The sequence below is a fragment of the Polypterus senegalus genome, chromosome 5, assembly GCF_016835505.1.
Source record: "Polypterus senegalus isolate Bchr_013 chromosome 5, ASM1683550v1, whole genome shotgun sequence".
Classification (NCBI taxonomy): domain Eukaryota; kingdom Metazoa; phylum Chordata; class Cladistia; order Polypteriformes; family Polypteridae; genus Polypterus; species Polypterus senegalus.
Window position 1 is genome coordinate 120554310 of NC_053158.1, and position 25858 is coordinate 120580167.

Here is a 25858-nt window from a genome sequence, read left to right on the forward strand (position 1 = left end):
ACTATATACTGAAGCATTCCATTGCCAGACATAAAAATATATTAATATTTATTATTAATAAAATTTTTCACAAACTATGAGATTTGTTAATTATAAAAAGCACACCCTAACTACTATGTGTGCCTTTACCTTTTTTTATTTATTCTCAACAAAACGTTACATATCTACATGGGCAACGAATATGGGTAATATGTTTAAAATAATTCGGATTAAAGTAAAACACTGTCAAAATATATTTAAAAAAACGAACTGAGAACCAATGGCTTTTTATGAAATATCAAAAAAGCTTGTGAGGTATCATTTAGGACAGAATACTTGTTAATGGCATGACAATCTACCGAGACAATGTCAGGGGGGAAAAAAATACAGCACAGTCCACACAAATTCAAGGCCTCCTTGATATTCGATGTTATGATCAATTGACAATATTACATAAATTAAGTCATTTTATGATAATTGCAAGTCTACTGCAGTCAGTTTAATAAACGCTTCCTTTAAAATGTTTGCATAATACAGCATACAGTGGTGTGAAAAACTATTTGCCCTTCCTGATTTCTTATTCTTTTGCATGTTTGTCACACAAAATGTTTCTGATCATCAAACACATTTAACCATTAGTCAAATATAACACAAGTAAACACAAAATGCAGTTTTTAAAATGATGGTTTTTATTATTTAGGGAGAAAAAAAAATCCAAACCTACATGGCCCTGTGTGAAAAAGTAATTGCCCCCTGAACCTAATAACTGGTTGGGTCACCCTTAGCAGCAATAACTGCAATCAAGCGCTTATGATAACTTGCAATGAGTCTTTTACAGCTCTGGAGGAATTTTGTCCCACTCATCTTTGCAGAATTGTTGTAATTCAGCTTTATTTGAGGGTTTTCTAGCATGAACCGCCTTTTTAAGTTCATGCCATAGCATCTCAATTGGATTCAGGTCAGGACTTTAACTAGGCCACTCCAAAGTCTTCATTTTGTTTTTCTTCAGCCATTCAGAGGTGGATTTGCTGGTGTGTTTTGGGTCATTGTCCTGTTGCAGCACCCAAGATCGCTTCAGCTTGGGTTGACAAACAGATGGCCGGACATTCTCCTTCAGGATTTTTTGGTAGACAGTAGAATTCATGGTTCCATCTATCACAGCAAGCCTTCAAGGTCCTGAAGCAGCAAAACAACCCAAGACCATCACACTACCACCACCATATTTTACTGTTGGTATGATGTTCTTTTCTGAAATGCTGTGTTCCTTTTACGCCAGATGTAACGGACATTTGCCTTCCAAAAGTTCAACTTTTTCTCATCAGTCCACAAGGTATTTTCCCAAAAGTCTTGGCAATCATTGAGATGTTTCTTAGCAAAATTGAGACGAGCCCTAATGTTCTTTTTGCTTAACAGTGGTTTGCGTCTTGAAAATCTGCCATGCAGGCCGTTTTTGCCCAGTCTCTTTCTTATGGTGGAGTTGTGAACACTGACCTTAATTGAGGCAAGTGAGGCCTGCAGTTCTTTAGACGTTGTCCTGGGGTCTTTTGTGACCTCTCGGATGAGTCGCCTCTGCGCCTTGGGGTAATTTTGGTCGGCCGGCCACTCCTGGAAAGGTTCACCACTGTTCCATGTTTTTGCCATTTGTGGATAAAGGCTCTCACTGTGGTTCGCTGGAGTCCCAAAGCTTTAGAAATGGCTTTATAACCTGTACCAGACGGATAGATCTCAATAACTTCTGTTCTCATTTGTTCCTGCATTTCTTTGGATCTTGGCATGATGTCTAGCTTTTGAGGTGCTTTTGGTCTACTTCTTTATGTCAGGCAGCTCCTATTTAAGTGATTTCTTGATTGAAACAGGTGTGGCAGTAATCAGGCCTGGGAGTGGCTACGGAAATTGAACTCAGGTGTGATACACCACAGTTAGGTTATTTTTTAACAAGGGGCAATTACTTTTTCACACAGGGCCATGTAGGTTTGGATTTTTTTCTCCCTAAATAAGAAAAACCATCATTTAAAAACTGCATTTTGTGTTTACTTGTGTTATATTTGACTAATGGTTAAATGTGTTTGATAATCAGAAACATTTTGTGTGACAAACATGCAAAAGAATAAGAAATCAGGAAGGGGGCAAATACTTTTTCACACCACTGTATAAAACAGAAACTCAATGAAGTGAGACTCATGAGCAGTCACGAATAAAACGTGACACTGAGGAATTATAATGTATAGTAACACGAACAAGTAAAAAGTACTACTTTCTAAAACGGACACTGTAAACCAGTGCTTCTCAAATAGTGGGGCGTGGCTCCGTCAAGGGGGGGCGCGTTTGACCTCGGGGAGCATGCTTTTTTATACTTGTACTTATAACAATTTTATAGACAAATGATACTATTTATAGTCGCGCGGGGGGTGCGAGATGTTTTCTTCTTCCTAGGGGGGGCATGACAGAAAATAATTGAGAAGCACTGCTGTAAACTAAGGCAATTCAGAGGTAATTTAAGAGGCAATTGTGTGCATTTCCATATTGATTTAACTAAGAAAGCCATGTTATACTAAACAGTAACTCAAGCAATACTTAAACACTGTCATGTTGGAAGTTTGAAAGGCACTGATTGGTCAAAACCATTTATAGCGATTTGTCCTAAAAGGGAAGTACCGTGTCAGGATCAGAAGCAGAAACACACATTTAAGCATGCTAGACAGTAGTTTATGTTTGTAAACAATATAAATTCAGTACGACACCAGTGTCTTCAGACACTCAAATATGAAGTTTAACATGTTTTACACTGAAACTCTTAATGTATATATAAAATACTTTACATAATAAAATATCTTTGACAATATGTATCAGACAAATGAAATCCCAGCAAGCCACAATAACAATAATGAACTTTGAGCAGCTACCTGAATTGTAGTTTCAGTCTGTTATGGAACTAAATCAACTTAAGTTTATAATGACAATGCAAATTACAAAATATCTCTAGAGGGTTAAGTGTCAAATATTTTGTAGACTCTCAACAATGTACACCACAATGGCTTTGAATGTGTAAAGGCTTCACAACTGTACCTTGAACTACACACATCAGCTCAGTGTTTCAAACCATGCTTCATCTCAATGCACGTCAGCTAAGGGTTTTAAACCACAGTCAACGCTTCAATCCCAATGTGCATGTCTACTCACTGCTTTGAACTGTGCTTCATTCCTAGTGCACATGTCAGCTCAGTGTTTCGAACCACGGTGCATGCTTCATTTCCATGTCCACTGTGCATGTCAGCTTTGTAAATCAGCTTGCGCTCTCATTTCCACTGTGCATGTCAGCTTACTGTTTCAACCTGCATAATGGGCATTTCCACTGTGTATGTCAGGTTACCACTTCAAACCACACTGGGTGGAGGGCAGCTATTTCCACTGTGCATGACAGCTTTGCGTTTTGAATCCTTATTCATCGAGCCAACATTTGAACTATATATGGAATCACCAGATTTCAAAAACCTGAAGGAAATGGCAAAATGAAGGTTTGCGGATCGTCAGTATATTTTAAATGATTGTGCTCGATAATACTTGGTGTCAAGAAACAAAACTATAAATTATACATATTTCAAATGACAAATGGTAGAATGCATAAACCTGGAAAGAAGAGCTTTAGCAATACGGGTCATGACGCCTCTCTCACCATAATACTTGCTTCTCATAAATATCCCTTCTTTGCCTCTTATTAATTTATAAAGCAATATCAAAAGTAAATGTGCATCTTGATTCAAGTGCACTGTATAGCAAAACAAATATTTGACTGATGTCAACTGTTTGTTATGGCTAATTATTCTGGGTTTAGGGATTTAAATTATTAAATATTAATCATGCACATTGAAGAATGTGTTCACAAGGTAGGGATGTTGTGAATAAAGTTAGACGCTTTATTGAAAGCAGGTACAGGTAAGTTTAACCTGCTGCTCTTTGTTGACGCAGCACTCAAGTTGACTTTAATGCCAACCTCCATAGAAATTGCCAAGTTCTCTTTTCACCACAAAGGTGTCTGCAGTGACATCCATGGTGCTGTTACTGTTTGACTGATAGCTGTAATTAGTTTTGCAGCACATACTTATATTCACATTACATTTTACAAATATAGCAGATTTCAACTACAGAGTGTGGATCCCTTAATACTAACAGCTGTCAACCTGGAGTGTCCCATGTATGTCAGCGTGCTGGTGACCACATCTGCGCCATGTTTCTCAGCCTCTCTAACATGCACCAGATTGAAAGGTTTGAATTTTTGGTCCAGCAGAGCAAATTCAACCAGATCTGCCAAACTGGGTTTGTCGTCATCCTTTTCAATGGCATGATTTATAGACTTCAAGTGGCAATGAATAGAAGATGGATTATTGTTAACACGTGATCGGCCTTCTAGAAATTTGTCATCGCATTTTGACAGTAATTTCAGGTGGAAAATGAGTCCAGAACAGATCTCTTATATGAGCCTTCCACAGTATTTCTCAAAATTATTTTTTCAATTTAGGTAATATATATTTTATTTATTTATCATTTTTAAATTTAGGTGACTCTTGTGTGCGAGTGGCTGGGGGTGGTACCCTGGAGGACCAAAGGAGGGCTTACGCCTCCTCCAGACCATGACGGGGCGACCACCCAGGTGGCTTTGGTCACTGCCAGGGGGCGCCCCAATGCCTGAGGAGCCCTGGCCCTCAGCACTTCCACACCCGGAGTGCTTCTGGGTGTGCAGCCGGTACTTCCGCCAAACTTGGGAGTGCCAGTGAAAGCTAATCGGGAGGCATCTGGAGCACATCCGGGAGTGTATAAAGGGGCCGCCTTCGATGGCTGGAATCGAGTGGAAGTGGACAGAGTTCGGAGGAGAGGAGTGAAGGTGGTCAGAAGACAGAAAGAGACACTGTGAAGAGGCCTGGATTTTGGTGCCGCAGCACAGTTTTTGTGTGCTTTTCACCTTTGTAAATAAACGTGTGTGGTGCTTCAAGAACCATGTCTACCTGTCAGTGTCTGGGCTGTTCCCCACAATTGCATCCCACATGGGACTCTCTGTCTGGTTCAATTATGAGTTTGAGTAATGTTAATGCAAAAGGCCAAAAGATGTCACTAGAGAGGTGAGTGGATTTGAAGCTTCAATACGATTTCTGACACAATTGTTTCAAACACTTCAGTGCTTTGTGAGGTTTCACTCTGCCCATAACTAGGTAAGACTAAGTTATATAGGAGTTTTTGGGGGGTCAATGACAGGTGATACCCTGGAGAGTCATCCACGATTGGCCGCTAAGAAACATACAGCCATATAAAATGGACACAGGTCATCTATCTTTGAGCTAAATCTGGGTTGTATAATCAGTAGGTGGCAATATAAATAGTGTGAAGGCTCACAGAGAGAACCCTCCAATTGAATACAGAGTGGAGGTTGTCAGTGAAGAAAGTGAAAGGAGCCAGGGAGTTCATGCACATGAAGTTTCCAAGGAACTTTGTAAATATTTTTCTTGCTTTTTGATTTCACCTGTGAAAGAACATTTTCCTGTTTTCGGATTAAGGAAGAAACCCTTTTTTGCTTTCTTTTTCAACCTGCAGAATACAGTGTGGAGAACTTGTATATATTGTAAAGAGTACCTTAGTTTTCTGCCTTATTTAAACAACATTTGGTTTTCCAGCATAGCAGCTGTGGATACAAGCTGTTTTTTTTTTGTTTGTTCATGACATTCAACTTTTATTGTTTTGCACCTGAACAATATTCTTTGTAATAAAGGACATTCATTTTTCTATTTTCAAGAGTTTATGTGCCTTTTCTCACATAACTCTGGTTTCAGTTGGGCTATAAACTACAGTACTAGAAGCTCCATTGTTAAGGTCGTGCCACAGGTTCAAGGGCACAGGGTTCAACATGTGGTACCAACAAACCTATCATTCAAGTATAAAACCAAATTAATGCAAGCTCTTATACATATCTAAATAAAATAAGAAACAGTCTCCGTTAATTAAATACACATTAACTGAACAGCTCATTATATTTATTTAACATTATTTATAATGAAGGCATGTTAACTTCTAAAAACTTTGGATATGCATACACACAAATACTAGCACTATAGTAAATCATTTACCTTCACTTTTTTTGTTAGCTTTGTTGGTGATTGGGTCAATCCAGAATCTTCAACTTCCTTTCACAATTATAAAAACCATTTGAGAGTAATTGAAATTAGTTTGACAGGTAAGGTTATGATAAAAGTATTTAATATGTTTCTAATACACATAATCAATGCACTCATAAATTATATGAATACTTTCATGATAAAAAAATGATTATTTCAATATGATTGTTTAAACAGTAATGGATAATGGATGGATGGATGCTTAAACAGTATACAGACCAACAATTAAAATTTCAGTATGAGAAGCTAAAATGTCTCCAGAAAAACATAGTGATATTAAAAGCATGAAATGTATTTATAAATAAAAACAACAGGGCAAATTTAAGGCTTGTTAACATTTTTATATCTTCTGCTTGATTTATCAATTTTTATTTTTTTATTCAAAAGACTGATTTTCAAACTTATAGAAAATGCACAGAAAGTCTCACTGATTCACTCTGCCATATTGTTGCAGTTTTACATTACATTTACAAAAATATTTAAACATTTTAGCATTAAAATAACAGACCTAGTTTTCTACAGAGGCTCTCTTTTATATTATCTTTTAACAGTTTACTATTACATTCACAGATGGGGGATGCAGCAATATCAATATTTATGACTGGCTGTAAGACGTAGATGGATTGAGTGCAACTAGATAGGTTTGTCACTTTGAAAGGATTTGCCCATATTAGAAGTGGCTCATTATTTTTGTTTACATTTAGAAATCTAGGCTGTAATATAACTAAACTAATAAAGCTTTTAGGCGAATACACCTGATTTCATTTCAGAAAGAGTATTATTTCCCTTTAGGTACTTAAATACTGCGAAACAGTAAAACTCTCTTCTACACTTACACAATGTTAAAATTAGTAAATCATACTGTATGTACTACATTAAATTGGTCTTCACATTTCCTAAGAATTGTTTTTGCTCACGGTATACATATATTTGCCCTTTCTATTACCAAAATTATAGTTTCTTAAATACAAGTATTATAAATAGGCATGCAATATCTCACCTTCACTTCCTGGTTTTCCAGATCTTGTTTTCCAAGGCACGGAGGCAATAACGAACTAACCTAAATAAGAAATGCATTATTTTTTATAGTAGTATCATTCAACAATTTATCAAAATTATATTATACTAACAGAATACCCACGGTTGGGTAGTAGTGTGTTAAAGAAGTTATGAAAAAGAAAAGGAAAAATTTTAAAAATAACGTAACATGATTGTTAATGTAATTGTTTTGTCATTGATATGAGTGTTGTTGTCATATCTATATATATATCTATATATATATATACAGGGAGTGCAGAATTATTAGGCAAGGTTTTAGGCAATTAGGTTGGTTGGTCTCGTCCGATGCGAGAGATGGACGTCTGAAGTGGAGCTCCGCTAGCAGTGGTGCTATTTTTCATATTATTTGCTTATTATTCTGAGATATCCTGTATTTATTCAACCCGAGAGGGACCGCTACAGTATATGTAAACACATATAAACATGGCCAACAAGAAGGGGGGTTCGAAAGAATCGAAGACTAAAGCTACATCCAAGCTGCGATCAGCAAGCCCTAGTTCGAGATACGGCCTCTCAGAGACAGACCTGGATCAGATGGGCGAAAGTACAGACTCCTCGGGACCACGGTCCGCTACATCGCGCCGCTGAGAGCGAAAAGGGGAGCGAAGGTGCGATCGTGAGCGCAGATGTGGATAGCTCGCCGATTGGAGAGGATTACCTGAAACTGGAAAAGGCCGGGAGGTCCGCGGCTTCAGTTACGCAATACGCGGGACTGGAGCAGCGGGACACCGGCTTCAGCAGAGTCTGCTGCTTCATCTACGGTACAAGAAGGCACATTTGAGCTATCTGAACTGAAAGTGTTGCTCGCTGAGCTCAGGCAAGATATAAAGAAAAGCGAGAAGGCTAATGAGAAAGCAACGGCAAAGGCACATGAGAGACTGAAACAGGAATTAAAACAGGAAATCCAACAGGCAAATGAAAGGCTTCGTCAAGAGGTACAGCTTGAACTTCGACAGGTGCTGGGTAAAATTGAAGAGCGCATTGAGAAAAACTCGCTAAACTGAGCACGCTTGCTGATCGATTGGAGCATCTTAGTGAGACATTCACGAATCGGATCGAAATAGCCGAACATCTAGCTGCCAGTGCCGAGGAAAGAGCAGTAAATGTCAGTTCGAATGTAAAAAACTCGGAGAAAAACTTGGAGACAGACTGGCTGCTTTAGAAGATGGGAATAGAAGGTATAATGTCAGAATTGAAGGCTTGCCGGAGAATAGAGAAAGTTTAAACCCGGTGAAATTCGCAACTGAACTTTTTTCTAAAATAATCGGGGGCGACTTTAAAGCAGAATCTGAGATAGCAGCGGCTTACACAGACGCTGATCAAACACCGTCAGACCCCGACCAAGATCTTTTATAGTCCGTTTTGAACGATTATCATTTAAGTTAGAGGTGATGGAACTCCTCAGGAAAAAAAGGAAGATATTATATATGAAGATTGCCACATTCGCGTCTTCCCTGACTTCTCTCCAGCAACAGCTATCAAACGCGCCGCCTTCTATAATATTAAACAGCGCTACGGCAAGCCAATGTCAAATACGGCCTCCTGTATCCGCAAAACTGAAAGTGGAATGGCAGGGTCATTTCTATGTTTTCGCTAGCAAGGAGGAGGCAGAAAATGAGTTAAGAAAGCTGATCCCGGGACTATTCTAATACATAATTGTGAGTCATGGCGGTAAATGATAAAGCTAGGATTAATAATCTACTATCTGATCTATTTGTTTTAAAATACGGGTTTTTATCAGCATATATTCTCATATTCTTATATTATTATTACTTACTTATTACTTATCATTACTTAGTATTACTAGGGCTAAATGTTTGTGTTTTATTGTGCTTAATTACGTTTTCCTCCTCTTTTTTCTTTTCTAATTATTTCATGTGTACCCTAAATGAGACTGTTCAATATCATACCCTTGGTTTGCTGTTATTGCTATTACTGCATTAAGACTTGTTATGCTTGTTTTGGACACATCTTTAACACCATCACCTGGGTTTATTATCTGGGGATATCATCTTAATGCACTAAAATTGATGAAGATTATATGTATGTATGTATGTATATATATATATATGTGTATATGTATGTATGTATATATATATATATATTAAGTGCAAAATTCTTTTCTTTCTTTTTCCTCTTTTAAAGACTATATTGGTAACGATATCTCTATCTTTTAACCTTAAAGCGCCACTGCATGGGGGCTTGATGTGCTTTGGACGTGCTCTGTCTCTGGGTATGTCAGAGGACTGGGACTGCATGAAGTGGGTTTTAGCCTCACCTGGGGAGGCAAAAAGGGAGGGTGGGGGTTAAGGGGAAGAGAAAGAGAGCAGGCTTGATCTATATCTAATCTATCATCTCAATCTTTATAATTATAACTATCAACGTAATAATAAGCTGCATGGCAACAACTCTTGGGGGAATAGGAAATTAAGACCTAAACTATTTCACTTCCAGTTAAGACTATAATATGACACCAAAAACTCAGAATCAGTGTCTCCATGATGGGACAGTTAACTTCGTAAGCTGGAATGTTAAAGGCCTGAATCACGAATTAAAGAGAAAGAAAGTACTTTCTCACCTAACAGGTCTAAATGCTAAAATAGTATTTTTACAGGAAACCCACTTACTAAGTAAGGATCAGTTCCGCTGCAAAAGACTGGACTGGCCAAATGTTCCATTCTAGTTTTACAAAGAAAACTAGAGGGGTGGGAATTCTCATACATAGAACAGTACCATTTGTAGCATCAGATGTAGTATTGGATCCTGAAGGGAGATATGTGATGGTCATGGGAGACTTATCTAACTGTAAAATGATTTTGATAAATGTTTATGCACCTAATGTTGATGATAAGGAATTTATACAAAATTTATTTGCATCCATTCCCAATCTGAACACTCATAAACTTATAATGGCTGGGGACTTTAATTGTGTTCTAAATCCACTTTTAGATAAGACTTCCTCCACAGGGGGACGCAACTAACACCGCAAAGATAATTACAAAGTTTATAACTGATCACAACTTATCAGATCCCTGGAGGTTTTAAACCCAAATTCAAGAACATATTCTTTCTACTCACCAGTACATCATTGCTACTCAAGGATTGATTACTTCTTTATAGATAATAACTTCTTGCCTAAGATTAAATCTTGTAAATACGATGCTATTGTTATTTCAGACCATGCTCCGTGATCTTGGAGCTGAAATTACTAAGCCCCATACACTCACCCGCAGATGGCGTCTCAATCCGCTTCTATTAGCTGACGAGAATTGTACTGAATTTATATCCAAACAAATTGAATTCTTTCTAGAGACAAATACATCCCCTGAGATCTCTGCAGGAACACTCTGGGAAACTCTTAAGGCCTTCTTAAGAGGACAGATTATCTCATATCTTTCCCACAGAAATAAATCCGCGAAGAAAGTAGCAGAGATAAAAGCGAAATTACTAAAATAGATGAAGAACATGCCAGACTACCAAGCGAGACTCTACATAAGAGGAGGCAGGCTCTACATTCAGAATTAAACCTCTTGACAACTAAAGAAACCGAACAACTAATTTACAAATCCAGACATCATTATTATGAACATGGAGAGAAAGCTAATAAGCTTTTAGCGCAACAAATTCACAAGCAAGAAGTGCAAGCGCAATCTCGTAATTACTAACACGAATGGAGATAAAATCATCGAACACAAAAATATAATGTGCACTTTTAGAGACTACTATAAATCCCTATATACTACTGAGTTTAAAGAAGACAATATACAATCTAATGCATTTCTGGATAAATTACAGATACCACAAATTGACGCTATTAGTGTGGAGGAGCTCGATAAACCTCTGTCATTATCAGAATTACTGGATGCTATAAAGTCACTCCAAGGTGGAAAAGCAGCAGGCCCTGATGGCTACCCTGCAGAGTTTTACAAGAAATTCTCCGCTCAGCTAGCTCCCTCCTATTAGCAACATTTACAGAAGCCAGAGATAACCAATCTCTTCCACAAACCTTTCGCCAAGCACTAATCACTGTCTTTCCAAAACAAAATAAGGACTTATTACAATGTGCATCATACAGACCAATTTCACTTCTGAATAACGACGTTAAAATACTCTCTAAAATCATAGCTAGAAGGATGGAGAAAGTGCTCCCTCAATAATATCACAAGACCAAACTGGATTTATTAGGGGCCGACACTTATCTTCAAATCTTCGACGCCTGTTTAATGTAATATACTCACCAACTAAATCAAACACCCCAGAAATATTATTATCATTGGATGCAGAAAAGCATTCGACATGATTGAATGGAAATACCTTTTACTATTTTGGAGAAGTTTGGGTTTGGCCCAACATTTGTGCATGGATTAAATTACTGTATACTAACCCAGAAGCTTCAGTTTGCATCAATAACATTTGCTCAGACTACTTTAAACTAGAACGTGGCACAAGACAAGGATGCCCTTTGTCACCACTGCTGTTTGCAATTGCCATTGAACCACTGGCAATACATTGTCGAAATACTGATCAGATAAAGGGGATTAGCAGAGAAGGACTGGAACAGAAAATCTCATTATATGCAGATGACATGGTACTGTATATATCGGATCCAGAAAATTCTGTGCCTGCAGTCTTAGCAGCACTCACAGAATTTCAAAAGCTCTCTGGTCTCAGAATTAATCTGAATAAAAGTGTACTCTTTCCGTGAATTCGCAAGCATATATATTAGATTAGACACCCTTCCTTTTATCATTGCAGAACAGTTTAAATACCTCGGGTAAACATCACAAGTAAACATAAAGCTCTTTATCAACAAAATTCATCGTCTGTATGGAAAAAATTAAACAAGACTTGCATAGATGGTCAACCCTTCATCTCACACTAGCTGGAAGAATTAACACTGTTAAGATGAATATTCTTCCTAAGCTCCTTTTTATTTCAAAACATACCAATATACATTAATAAATCGTTCTTTAAGCAATTAGATTCAACAATAACCTCATTTATTTGGAATTCTAAACATCCACGCATCAAAAGAGCGACCCTACAAAGACAAAAGGCAGAAGGCGGCATGGCTCTACCTAACTTCCAGTTTTATTACTGGGCGCAAATATACAGTCGATAAGAACCTGGACACAAATAGAAGAACATACACAGGCATGGACCGCAATAGAAGTAAAATCCTGCAGTACTTCTTTGTATTCCTTGCTTTGTGCTCCAATAAACACACGCTATCGGCAATACACTAATAACCCAATTGTGCTCCACTCACTTAGAATCTGGAACCAATGTAGAAAGCATTTTAAGACGGAGAAGCTTCTTTCTGTGGCACCCTGCAAAAGAACCACCTCTTTCAACCCTCACAAACATATGCAGTTTTAATATCTGGAAAAATTTGGAATTAACTTGCTTAGAGATCTTTATATAGACAACGTCTTTGCATCCTATGAACAATTACGTTCCAAATTTAACATTCCAGCTACAAATTTCTTTCACTATCTTCAAATCAGGAACTTTGTTAAACAGAACCTTCCAGATTTTCCTCATCTTGCACCCTCATCCACGCTGGAAAAATTATTGCTCAATTTCAAGGAGTTAGACTCCATCTCTACAATATATAAAATCCTTTTACAATCCCTTCCTTTCAAAGATCCAAGAGGACACTGGGAAAATGACCTCTCAATTAATATATCAGAAAAGGAGTGGAAAGTAGCAATGCAGAGAATTCACTCAAGCTCCATATGCAAAGCATACAATTATACAACTCAAAATTATATATCGAGCACATCTGTCTCGACTAAAACTCTCAAAATGTTTCCAGGGCATGATCCAACCTGCGAACGTTGCAACCAAGCCCCAGCCTCACTAGGTCACATGTTCTGGGCCTGCTCCAAATTAACATTATTCTGGACAAAAATTTTTAATTACCTCTCAGACAGTCTTGGACTCACAATCCCTCCTAACCCATTAACAGCTGTGTTTGGGGTTCTTCCAGAGGGTCTTAAAGTGGAGAAAGACAAACAAACTGTGATTGCATTCACTACACTGTTGGCACGCAGACTTATTCTGATAAACTGGAAGAACCCAAACTCTCCTCTTTAAGTCAGTGGGAAACTGATGTGTTATATTATTTAAAATTGGAAAAATCAAATACTCAGTTAGAGGATCTGTGCAGACTTTTTCAAAACATGGCAGGATCTAATCAGTAATATTTTGAAATGATTTTATAAAGCACAGAGAATTTGTTGATTTAGGTATTTTTAAAAGCCTTAAATTTTACACCGTTTGGCTTGCTCTCTCTCTCAAGGGTGGGGATCGATCTGTTCTTAGCATAATTCTTTTTTTTTTTGTAAAACTTGATTGCTATGTATTGATTGTAATAAAATTAATAAATAAATAAATAAAAAAAAAAAAGAATACCCACGGTTGGGTAGTAGTGTGTTAAAGAAGTTATGAAAAAGAAAAGGAAAAATTTTAAAAATAACGTAACATGATTGTTAATGTAATTGTTTTGTCATTGATATGAGTGTTGTTGTCATATCTATATATATATCTATATATATATACAGGGAGTGCAGAATTATTAGGCAAGTTGTATTTTGAGGATTAATTTTAATATGGAACAAACACAGTGCTATCAGTCAATCCAAAATGTTAATAAACCTGAAACCTGAATGTTTCACAACGGAAATGCGAGTGTGAACATCATCAGGGGAATACATATGTGCGCACAATTATTAGGTAACTATTAGTGTGCAGATTTATTATGCAACTAAAGGAAAAATGAAAATTTTCCCATCTCACTTGTTTATTTTCATCTGTTATAGTGAGAATAATAGACAAACACCTCAAAATTTACAAATAAACATCTCTGACATTTCAAAAAAAATAAATCAATCAATCAATGACCAATATAGCCACCCTTCTTTCCAATAACAGTCATAAACCTTTCCATTCATGGAGTCTGTCAGTTTCTTGATCTGTTGACGATCAGCTTTTGTGGAGCAGTGACTACAGCCTCCCAGACACTCTTCAGAGAGGTGTATTGTTTTTCTCCCGTAAATCTAGCGTTTAAGAAGTGCCCACAAGTTCTCGATAGGGTTTAGGTCAGATGAGGAAGGGGGGCCATGTCATTATTCCTTCATCTTTAAGGCCTTTACTGGCTGGCCACAGAGTGGATAACTTCGATGCGAGTGATGGAGCATTGGCCTGCATAAAAATCATGGTCTTTTTCCTGTATCACTGTTTGAAGAAAGTGTCTTGAAAAACTGGCAGTAGGTTTGGGAGTTGATTTTGAGTTCATCTTCAATGCAAAAAGGTCCAACTAGCTCATCTTTAAAAATACCAGCTCATACCAGTACCCCACCTCCATGTTGGAGTGGAGCTCTGTGCCCATTACTGATCCACAGGTCCATCCATCTGGTCCATCAAGAGTCACTGACTCATCTCATCGGTCCATAAAACCTTTGAAAAAATCTGTCTTCAGATATTTCTTGGCCCAGTTTTGACGTTTCAACTTATGTTTCTTGTTCAGTGGTGGTTGGGTTTCAGCCCTCCTTACCTTGGCCATGTCTTTGAGCACTGAACACCTTGTACTTCTGGGCACTCCAGGTAGGTTGCAGCTCTGGAATATGAAAGTACTGGAGGATAATGGGTTCCTGGTAGCTTCACGCTTGATTCTTCTCAAATCTTTGGCAGCTAATTTATGTCTTTTGTTCTCAACACGCTTTCTTGCGACCCTGTTGACTATTTGCAACAAAATGTTTGATGGTTCTGTGATCACACACCAATATCTTAGCAATTCCAAAAGTGCTGCATCCCTCTGAAAGACTTTTACAATTTTTGACTTTTCAGAGTCAGTTAAATCTCTTTTGGCCCATTTTGCCTGAGGAAAACTAGCTGCCTAATAATTCTGCACACCTTGATATAGGGTGTTGATCTCCTTAGGCCACACCCTCCCTCATTACACAAATACACATCACCTGACGTGCTTAAATCCAATAAGCATTCAAGTTAATACAGCTTGGAGTTGGAATATACGCATTAAAAATGATGATATGGTCAAAATACTCACTTGCCTAATAATTGTGCACACAGTGTATATATATATATATATTGTGAACGCTGGCCCGGACACACACAAACGGACAACATGTTTTCAACCCACACACTGTTTATTTACAATATATACAATATAAAAGTCCAGTGCACACTCACACGACCCCAGTGCCTCTGCACCGATTTCCCCAAAGTCCAGGGCCCACAGTCCTTGTGCCTTCCTGGCCGCCTCCCGTCCTCTCTCTCCAGCTCAGTCCTGCTGCCTCCCGACATCCACTACCGACTGGAGGGAGGCCCCTTTTATGGGGAGCGGATGGGCTCCAGCTGCTTCCGGCACTTAACGGTGGCTCACACCGCTGTGTGGCGGAAGTGCCGGCTGCGCACCGGAAGCCGTCCGTGTCTCCCCAGTCGTCTTCCCCCCGGCACTTCCTGGTGTGGCGGAAGTGCCGGGCTCACGGAATAAACAGGCACTGGAGCGCCGCCTGGCGGTGGCCACGGGTCCCTACAGGGCTGGGCTTCCAAGCGCTGTACCCGAGGCCCCCTGTCTAACCAGGACGGACGCCCCCACTCGGTCTGGAGGAGGCATACGCCCTCCTCCGGTCCTCTAAGGCGTCCCGGCTGGGCTCCATCCCCGGCCGAGGGCCACACGGGATGAACCGGCATCGGGGCGCCGCCTGGCGGTAACCACGGGCCCCTACAGGGTAGGGCTTCCATGCCCTCGACCCGTGGCTCCCAATAGAACCAGGACGGACGCCCCCTCGCGGTCTGGAGGAGGCACAAGCCCTCCTCACGTCCTCCTGGGTGTCCCGGCCAGGCTCCAGCCCCGGCCGGGGACCACAATATATATATATATCTATACTAATAAAAGGCAAAGCCCTCACTCACTCACTCACTGACTCACTCACTCACTCACTGACTCATCACTAATTCTCCAACTTCCCGTGTAGGTAGAAGGCTGAAATTTGGCAGGCTCATTCCTTACAGCTTACTTACAAAAGTTGGGCAGGTTTCATTTCGAAATTCTACGCCTAATGGTCATAACTGGAAGGTATTTTTCTCCATTAACTGTAATGGAGTTGAGCTGGAATGACGTGGGGGGGCGGAGTTTCGTGTGACATCATCACGCCTCCCACGTAATCACGTGAACTGATTGTCAACGCAGTGCGTAGAAAACCAGGAAGACCTCCAAAAAGCGCTTAAGAAAACATGCATTATATAATTGAGAAGGCAGCGAAAAACAATAAGAAGCGAGCGAGTGACATATATACTACCATATTCATGAGTGTTGCTGCCTCGAAAGAAAGAAAGGTGTAAACCTAAACTTTAAATTAAGTTCATAGACAGGCTACCGCTGGCGTTTCACATGCCCACAGGTAATGCGGGATACAAGTTTAATGAGAGGACGAGGATATAAACGAGAGTTTTGATCACTTTGTAACTAAGTTAAAATTGTAGGTGAAGGGGTGTGCTTATGCAAATTCCGAGAGACTGTGTTTGTGGGGATTGACAGTTAAGGCGGGTGGGGGAGTCACGCCATCATCTCCCTTCCCATTCATCTAATTTCGGTCTGAGCTGAGCTGCGCGGCTAATGCCGTCTTCAAGCAACCGTCAGACTGCCACCAAATACTCACAGAAAAATCCACAAGTTAATACACACGCTATCTCTCGAAATTCTCCACACTGAATCCTCCAGGCACTACTTACAAAAGGTCACATTGACAATCGCATTACGTTATTTTTAAAATCTTTCCTTTTCTTAGCACAAGCACAGCTGAGAAGCTTCGATGCATGTGCTCCATAACGCGTTAAAAAATAATGCATTTAATCACACTTTTCATTACAAGCAAAGGGGAGCTTTTGTCAATGCATGATTTCCTGGTACATGGATTACATTGATCAGCATCCCGATTCATTTTACCCTCGCACCACCTTAGTTTGAGAAGAAGTCTAAAAAATATGAGGTTAACACAGAAAAACATCACCAATTCAAGCTTTATGAATAATCGATTCACCATCAATAATTGTTTTGGTAAAGCCATCCTCCTTCCATTTTATAATTTTTCCGCCAATAGCCATGATTAAATGAACGGTAAATAAAGTAAGAGCAAAGCGAGGGTGACTTATTTAGGCAGGCATATATATGACAGCAACACTCATGACAATGTCAATCATGTTACGTTATTATTAAAATGTTTCCTTTTCTTTTCATTACTTCTTTAACACACTACTTCTCCGCTATGTAGCGCTGGGATTTTGCTATATATATATAATATATGAATGACCTCCAAAGAGCACTGAGACTTTTGATATCATGAACGTGTCTGCAAAACTGTGGTCTCCTGCCCTGCAAAAGTCGAGCAGCCAGTGCGCTGCGTGCATAGCTGTGCCGCCTTTGAGACGCTGACTGCGCTTCTGCCTTAAGTCAAAGTGAGCACTTTTAATTTTTTCATCCTCCCCTGCGCTATAGCCCAGACAAGTGCAAACACGGGACCCCTTTTCTACACCACGGCAAAATAATATTAAGGCGATTCACACTTTCTTTTGCACGTATATACGATTAGGAGGTTCTCACCCCGGATTATAAAGACACGCACACGAGTGGAGGACTGACTGTGCCATCACAGCCGATTAATGGCGAGGACGTCTCACCAGTCTACACAAGACCCACCGCGACTGTCCCCAAAAGGCGATCATAACGTCAGCGAACACATCTCTCTATACTATATAAAAGAAAAAGGCAACTTTCCTTTCTTTACACCTTTTTTCCTTTTATCCCAAACCAAAGCCTTTCTAAGCAACACTGCAGAGGACACAAAACTAATTTTCTTTAAATGCCGGTAAGGCACATTACCAGAGGCACAAATTTGAACATTCACATAGAAAATGTAATTTCTATACCACAGCCGTTGTGTAGCGCCTTTCAAAAGGAATCTACTACCGAGAGATGATCCACATATATTTTAGCTGCTGTTAGTTACTTACCTGTTGTGTTACACAGTCTTTAAAATGTAGTTTACCCGCAACCACTCCAGTAGTGCTCAATGTACCTGTACTTCTTAAAGCGTTAATGTTTTACTGTTTAATAACTTATAGACTATATTTTATTATTTCTCCCTTGCACTCAGTGACCAAAGCTATACACACACATATATAAAAGCTATACACACAAGTATATGTATGTGTATATATATGTATGTGTGTGTGTATATATATATATATATATATATATATACACACACACACTACGTCACGACGCACATACGACATGACGCATACATACACACATATATATATAATTTGTGTGTGTGTATGTATGTGTGTGTATATATGATGTAGATAGGTATATATATATATATATATATATATATATATATATATATATATATATATGTATGTATGTATGTGTGTGTGTGTATATATATATGACAGCAGCAATCCAAGCTGTGAGAAAACAGTAAAAAGGAGGCGTGTCAGACGTTGTGGTACATTTTCTGATGCAGCTAGGCGAAAAAACTTTGTGACGCTGCCAAATACACAAAACAATTACTTTGACAATCATGTTACGTTATTTTAAAAATTTTTCCTTTTCTTTTTCGTACCTTCTTTAACACACTACTTCTCATGCTAGTGCGCTGGTATTCTGCTAGTATATATATATATATAGCAAAATACCCAGCAGCAGCTGAGAAGTAAAAAAAAAGGAAACATTTTAATAATAACGTAACATGATTGACAATGTAATTGTTTTGTCATTGTCATGAGTGTTGCTGGCATATTATATATATACACATACATACATACATACATGTGTACATATATACACACACACATATACTATGGGGTGCCAAACAGGCAAATACATTGGTTTTGTGAATATATAAAGTCGCCGTCAGAATATATAAAGTCAAAACTTGAAAGTCAGCGCTGGAATATATAGAGTCAAAACCTGAATATATAAAGTCAGCTGTGCTTGTGCTAAGAAAAGGAAACATTTTAAAAATAACGTAACACGATTATCAATGTAACCTTTTGTAAGTAGTGCCTGGAGAATTCAGTGTGGAGAAACTGTAGAGACAGCGTGTGTATTAACTTGTGGATTTTTCTGTGAGTATTTGGTGGCAGCGTCACAAAATCGCTTCCGTAACACTGCGTTAGCTACGGAGCTCAGCTCAAAGCGAAATGAGGTGAGGGAGATGATGACGTGACTCCACCACCCACTTTAACTGTCAATCCCCCACAACCACAGTCTTTCAGAATTTGCAAAAGCACAGCCCTTCACCTGCAATTTTAACTTAGTTACAAAGTGATCAAAACTCTCGTTTATATCCTGCGTCCTCTCATTAAACTTGTATCCCGCATTACCCGTGGGCATGACAAACGCCAGCGGCAGCCTGTCTATGAACTTAATTTAAACTTTAGGTTTATACCGTGCTTTGTTTCCGAAGTAGCAGCACTCATGAATATGGTTGTATATGTCACTCGCTTGCTTCTTATTGTTTCGCTGCCTTCTCAATTATATAATGCATGTTTTCTTCAGCGCTTCCAGGTTTTCTACGTACTGCGTTGACAGTCAGTTCACGTGATTACGTGGGAGGCGTGATGATGTCACACGAAACTCCGCCCCCACGGCTTTCGAGCTCAACTCCATTACAGTATGTGGAGAAAAATAGCTTCCAGTTATGACCATTACACGTAGAATTTCGAAATGAAACCTGCCCAACTTTTGTAAGGAAGCTGTAAGGAATGAGACTGCCAAATTTCAGCCTTCTACCTACACGGGAACTTGGAGAATTAGTGATGAGTCAGTGAGTTTGTCAGTCAGTCAGTGAGGGCTTTGTCGTTTATTAGTATAGATTCCTGCACAGCCCTAAAGCATATCATGAGAGCACTTATAGGGCACATCACTTTGAAATTATATATACAATATATTCATATTTTAATTGAAACATTCTTTGCATCATGATATTTTCAACTGGGATTTGTTGGCTGAAAGGGTTAATTTGAAATGGTTAAAGGATTTTTCTTTTGGTGGCTTCTGATGAGGACAAGTCTACTAACTATGCCTGTCAGCTCCTCCATTTGCTGGATAGTAGGTTTTTGCCATTCAAAAGTAAGTGATTTGCAGGTGAAAAGTTAATTACCAAAGTATACTTTGCAATGTTAAAAGGTAAGACTTTTTATTCATGGAATGTTTTAGCCTTGCGTGTTATTCTTTGTGATTTTGTAAGACTCTTTGCCTTGAATTACAAAATTATTACAATGGTAATACATGTGGATGCATTCACCCATACTGACCAGTTTACGAGTTTCAATCTAAAAACATTGACCTTTATTATGGCAAGGTATACTGAGAGTGTTTGATTACATTTGTTTGTCTTTAATTTTTTAGGTTTTTTTTTTTCCCCCGTTTTCATCATCTTTCTTGTAAACATGTACAGGTGAATCTCAAATTGAAATATCATTAAAAAGTTGCCGGTAATTTATTTCAGTAATTCAATTCAAAAAGTAAAACTCATATAAATTCATTGCACACAGAGTGATATATTTCAAGCGTTTATTTGTTTTCATTTTGCGGATTATAGCCTACAGGGTAATGACAACTCAAAATTCATTATCTTAGAAAATTAGAGTATTACATAAGACTAATAAAAAAACAAAACATTTTAATATAGAAATGTTGGCCTACTGAAAAGTATGTCCATGTACACACTCAATACTTGGTCGGAGCTCCTTTTGCATAAATTACTCCATCAATACAGTGCGGCATGGAAGCGATCAGCCTGTGGCACTGCTGAGGGGTGGCTGTAAAAGAATTAGTCTTAACAGACTGGAAAGGGTTCGGGAAGCCACCTGTATATTGCCCCTGGTAGCAAAAGGGTATGAAAATTGACATGAAGTATCCTTGTTGAGTTCCAGACTAAACTGTTTTGGTGGTGGAAAAGATAGCGGATTCAAAGGTTGAAACTGGATGTTATGTCATCCGAGTCTAGAAACCAGAAGTGACATCATTCTGGGTGCCAGAACTGGAAGCGCTGTCATTCTTGATGCCTGAAATGGAAGCAAATTCTTTTTTGGCGCAGGAACCAGTAGTGACGCTGTTGTTGTTAAATCAGGTAGGTTTTCCCATATCTGGCCTGCAGAGACAACAGAAGTAGGTTTTTGTGCACCCCACCACCCCCTAGCCTGGTGGATATATACCTCCACTTCGTCCACACAGCGTCCTGCTAATCGCACGTATGTGACATGGCTTTCAACTTGTCTGCATTGTTAGGTCTGGTGTCTCTCATTTTCTATGGGGTTTAGGTCAGGTGAGTTTGCTAGCCAATCAAGCACAGTGTTACCATGGTCATTAAACCAGGTATTGGTACTTTTGGCAGTGTGGGCAGATGCCAAGTGCTGCTGGAAAATGAAATCAGCATCTCCATAAAGCTTGCTAGCACAGGAAAGCATGAAGTGCTCTGAAATTTCCTGGTAGACGGCTGCGCTGGACTTGATAAAACACACTGGACCAACACCAGCAGATGACATGGCTCCCCACATCATCACGGACTGTAGAAACTTCACACTGGACCTCAAACAATTTGGATTTTGTGCCTCTCCACTCTTCTTCCAGACTCTGGGACCTTGATTTCCAAATGAAATGCAAATGTTACTTTCATTTGAAAAGAGGACCTTGGGCCACTGAGCAACAGTCCAGACTGTTTTCTACTCAGTCCAGGTAAGACGTTTATGACGTTGTCTCTGGTTCAGGAGTAGCTTGACACAAAGAATGCAACAGTTGTAGCTCATGTCCCGGATATGTCTATGTATGGTGGCTCTTGAAGCACTGACTCCAGCCATAGTCTACTTCTAGTGAATCTCCCCTAAATTCTGAATGGGCTGTACTTTACAATCCTCTCAAGGCTACGGATATCCCTGTTGCTTGTACACCTTTTTCTGCCACATTTTTTCCTTCCACTCAACTTTCCATTAATATGCTTGGATACAACACTCTGTGAACAGCCAGGTTCTTTAGTAATGACCTTTGTAGTTTACCCTCCTTGTGGAGGGTGTCAATGACTGTCTTCTGGACAACTGTCAAGTTAGCAGTCTTCCCCATGATTGTGTGGCTTACTGAACCAGACAGAGAAGGCTCAGGACACCTTTGCAGGTGTTTCGGGTTAATTAGCCAAGTGGAGTGTGACACCATGAGTCCACAATATTGAACTTTTTCACGATATTCTAATGTTCTGAGATACTAAATTCTGGGTTTTCATTAGCTAGAAGTCATAATCAGCAAAATGAAAAGAAATAAACACTTGAAATATATCATTCTGTGTGTAATTAATCTATGCAATGAGAGTTTCACTTTTTGAATTGAATTACTGAAACAAAAAATAAACTTTTTGATTATATTCTTATTTATTGAGATGCACCTGTAGACATTGCTCTGCCTGGATATTGTACTTTTGAGATGAATATGAGGTGAAAATGATCAATACGTAACAAAAATAGTGATTCCTTTGTAATATCAGTCATTTTATTTTACATTATATACAGTAGGTAAACTCCAGAAAGCATAATAGTTGATTCTGCAGCTTTACAGCTCAAGGGATACCCAATCTCGATGCACAGTGTGTGTGAGTTGGCATATTATTAGTGCGTCCAATTGTGCCCAGTGATGGTGTTCCATTCTTTGCTGGTTGTTAAACCATTGTGCTTAGAGCTGCTTTTGATATACCTCAGCTTCCTTTAAGTTTTATCAAGAAAAAAAAAACTGCTTCAGAAAATGGACTTTATGCCCAGATATGTACTTATCCTGACCTTGCCCCACCACGTATTTGTGATTGGCAAGGAAAGATCAGTCAGGAAACAGGACATTTGGCCCTACACTAATGAACAGTATGCATGAGAGAAGAAAGAGAAATATAAAAATGTAAAATATAAAAAAAAAAAGCAAACAATGTCCACATACATCTATTCATACATTTCAACAGCTGGAAGACCCTTAACTCTTCGAGGTAGTCTTGTTCACTAGTAGAGGACTGCACCATAAAGTTTCATTTAGTGGCATAATTTATTGGTATAATTTTCAGCAAGTGTGGGCCAGCATCCAGGCCAGAATTTTTGGTGCCCCCCTTAGCTGGCTGGTAGTGCAGTAAAGTGGATTGATAGTGGGAGACTGCCTTGAGTGACTATATGTTCTGTTTCTATGCTGGATGGCAGCATTCACAGGGTCTCATAGAAACTGTAGTGCTTGATGAGCCGGTTTATCGTTGGGTGGGTATAGGAACACAAGCCCAGGACAACAGCATCAATGCTAATCACAGTGTTATCAGAATTGTACTGTGATATTTCTTTTCTATGAGCTGAAATCTAGGATTCAAAAAGGCATTTGTTTGCTATATCAAAAAAATAAATTATAATAATCTAACACTCATGGAAGAAATCATAATATTGACTTATTCATTTATACACAGATATGGCCATTTTGTAACCTTTTTATATTCCCAAGCAGATGAAACACTTGTTTCATTTCTGAACTTCATTAAACGAACATGAATAAAATTGCGAATTGTCAAATTTTATTTTTTTTTTCAGACTGTTAGATCATTTAAATAATGATTAGTCCTTCATGAAGGAATTTAGAATCCTACCAAGAGTTCAGAAACTTTACTCCAATATAAATATGACTATCTTTGGTCCAGACCATTAGAGTGTTACTGTCAATGCAAAGTTTCTAGTGCCATGAGTAAAGTTACAAAGAATCCTACAACATCATAAAGAGAGAAGTTGTCAGGGAAAAGATCCATGACAGAAAGTTACACATAAAAACATCAATGTTTTCTGAAAATGTACTAGGGTGATCTTTAATGCTGGGTTTATACTTCACACGACGTGACGCATGCTGCAGCAGACACTTCTGCTATGCAAGCATTTTACTGTTTATATTTGCACGCGTACTTTACGTAAATCTGGAGGAATCCACCAGGTGGCAGTGCAAGATATTATCACAGTGAGAACAGGATCAGCTTCTCTGTGTTGTGAATTGCCTGAAACACCTATTAAATTCCGATTAAACCTTACCGCAATATCTCTGAAAAGGATGTTTAATGATTAAATCCATCAATCCAGGGGTGTGTCTATTCCAGCAAGCACTGGGCATGAGGCAGAAACAATCCCTGGATGGGGCCTCAGCTCATCGCAAGGTGAATACAAGCACACACATACAATGGAGTCATTTTAGCGGCACCAAATTCCAAAATCTGCAATCTCAGCAGGAAAACATGCAATCTCCAATCAGGGAATACCACCAATGTGACTCCCTGCGAGACATCAGTGCTACCACTCTGGAAGCATTCAATAAGGGCACGCACAAAAAGGCGAGCTTCAAAAGGGCGACCTCAATTGGGCGCGGCAAATAAAGGCGCCCAATTGAGGTCGCCGTTTTGAAGCTCGCCTTTATTCGCTGTGCCCAATTGAGGGCGCCCTTATTGAAGGATATCCTACCACTCGCCACCCCCATGTGAGCATTCATTAAACAAAATTAACGATTTATCTGTAAAATGTAACATACATACTTTAATACATTTCATCATGAAAGTGATATCAAGTATAAATCTAAAGATTCTAAATTTGTAGGGAGTTGGAATCTCATACATTTAATGTGTTCCATGTAGTGATCTATTGCTGCTTGCCACTGCTGTCAGGTCAGGAGAAAGTCCAAGAAGCTCCTACCGATTAAAAACTGGGATGACGTTTATCATTAAAGCAGACCGTCTTAAAGTATACTACGAGGTTAAAGCCGAAATTTCCACTTTAATCATAAAATACACATTTTCACCATGTCCTTAATTTTTTTTCTCTGTGGCTCAAATACAACGCTGTACATTATGTTGCTGTTGTGAAGTTGCAAAAAAAAAAGTTAATTAACAGCAATTAACACAGTTGTTAATTGCTATGTGCTCCTGGGGCTTCCTCCTGCATTGACAGCAGCAGCCAGCAGCAATCACCACACAGAACACATTAAATTTATGATATTCCAGATGTCTGCACAGTTAGAATCCTTAGGTTTATACCTGATATCACTTTCATGATAAAATGCATTAAACTGTGTATATTACATTTTACAGATAAATTGTTAACTTCATTTAAATAATGAATACTGTTAATAATTACACATGTGGGGTTGACACGGTAGTGAAGTGGTAGCCCTGCTGTCTCTCAGGAAGTCATGTCCCTGATTATGGCAAGCCGAATTAACATTTAGAGATATCTCAAAATGGATTTTAAGATATCTGGAAATGCATTTTAGATATCTCAAATTGACTTACAGATATCTAAAAATGCATCTATTTTAAGATATCTAAAAAGCATTTTATGATATCTTAAATAGATTTCAAGATATCTTGAAATGATATGCTGTACATTTTGAAATATCTGAAATGCATTTTAAGATATCTTTAATGCAATTCGAGATATCTTGAAATACGTTCCTGTGCATTTTGAGATATCGCAAATATATTTCGAGATATCTTAAAATAACTTCCTGTGCATTTCAAGATATCTCAAATACATTTTGAGATATCTCAAAATCACTTCCTGTAACATTTCCTATTCTTTCA

At 38.7% G+C, this 25858-nt stretch overlaps 1 protein-coding gene across 17 annotated transcripts in view; it reads right to left on the minus strand.

Moving 5' to 3' along the window:
* LOC120529466 (putative POTE ankyrin domain family member M) overlaps positions 1-25858 on the minus strand; it is a 232022-nt gene that overhangs the window by 134804 nt on the left and 71360 nt on the right. For 16 of the 17 annotated variants that reach the window (XM_039753296.1, XM_039753282.1, XM_039753284.1 and 13 more), the window contains 2 exons: positions 7141-7200; positions 6093-6149 (listed from right to left, as the gene is read on the minus strand). The exons of the other annotated variant lie outside the window; for it this stretch is intronic. In XM_039753296.1, the coding sequence (XP_039609230.1) occupies positions 6093-6149; positions 7141-7200 (117 nt within the window). The remainder of the gene's footprint in view (positions 1-6092; positions 6150-7140; positions 7201-25858) is intronic. 17 annotated transcript variants of the gene reach the window in all.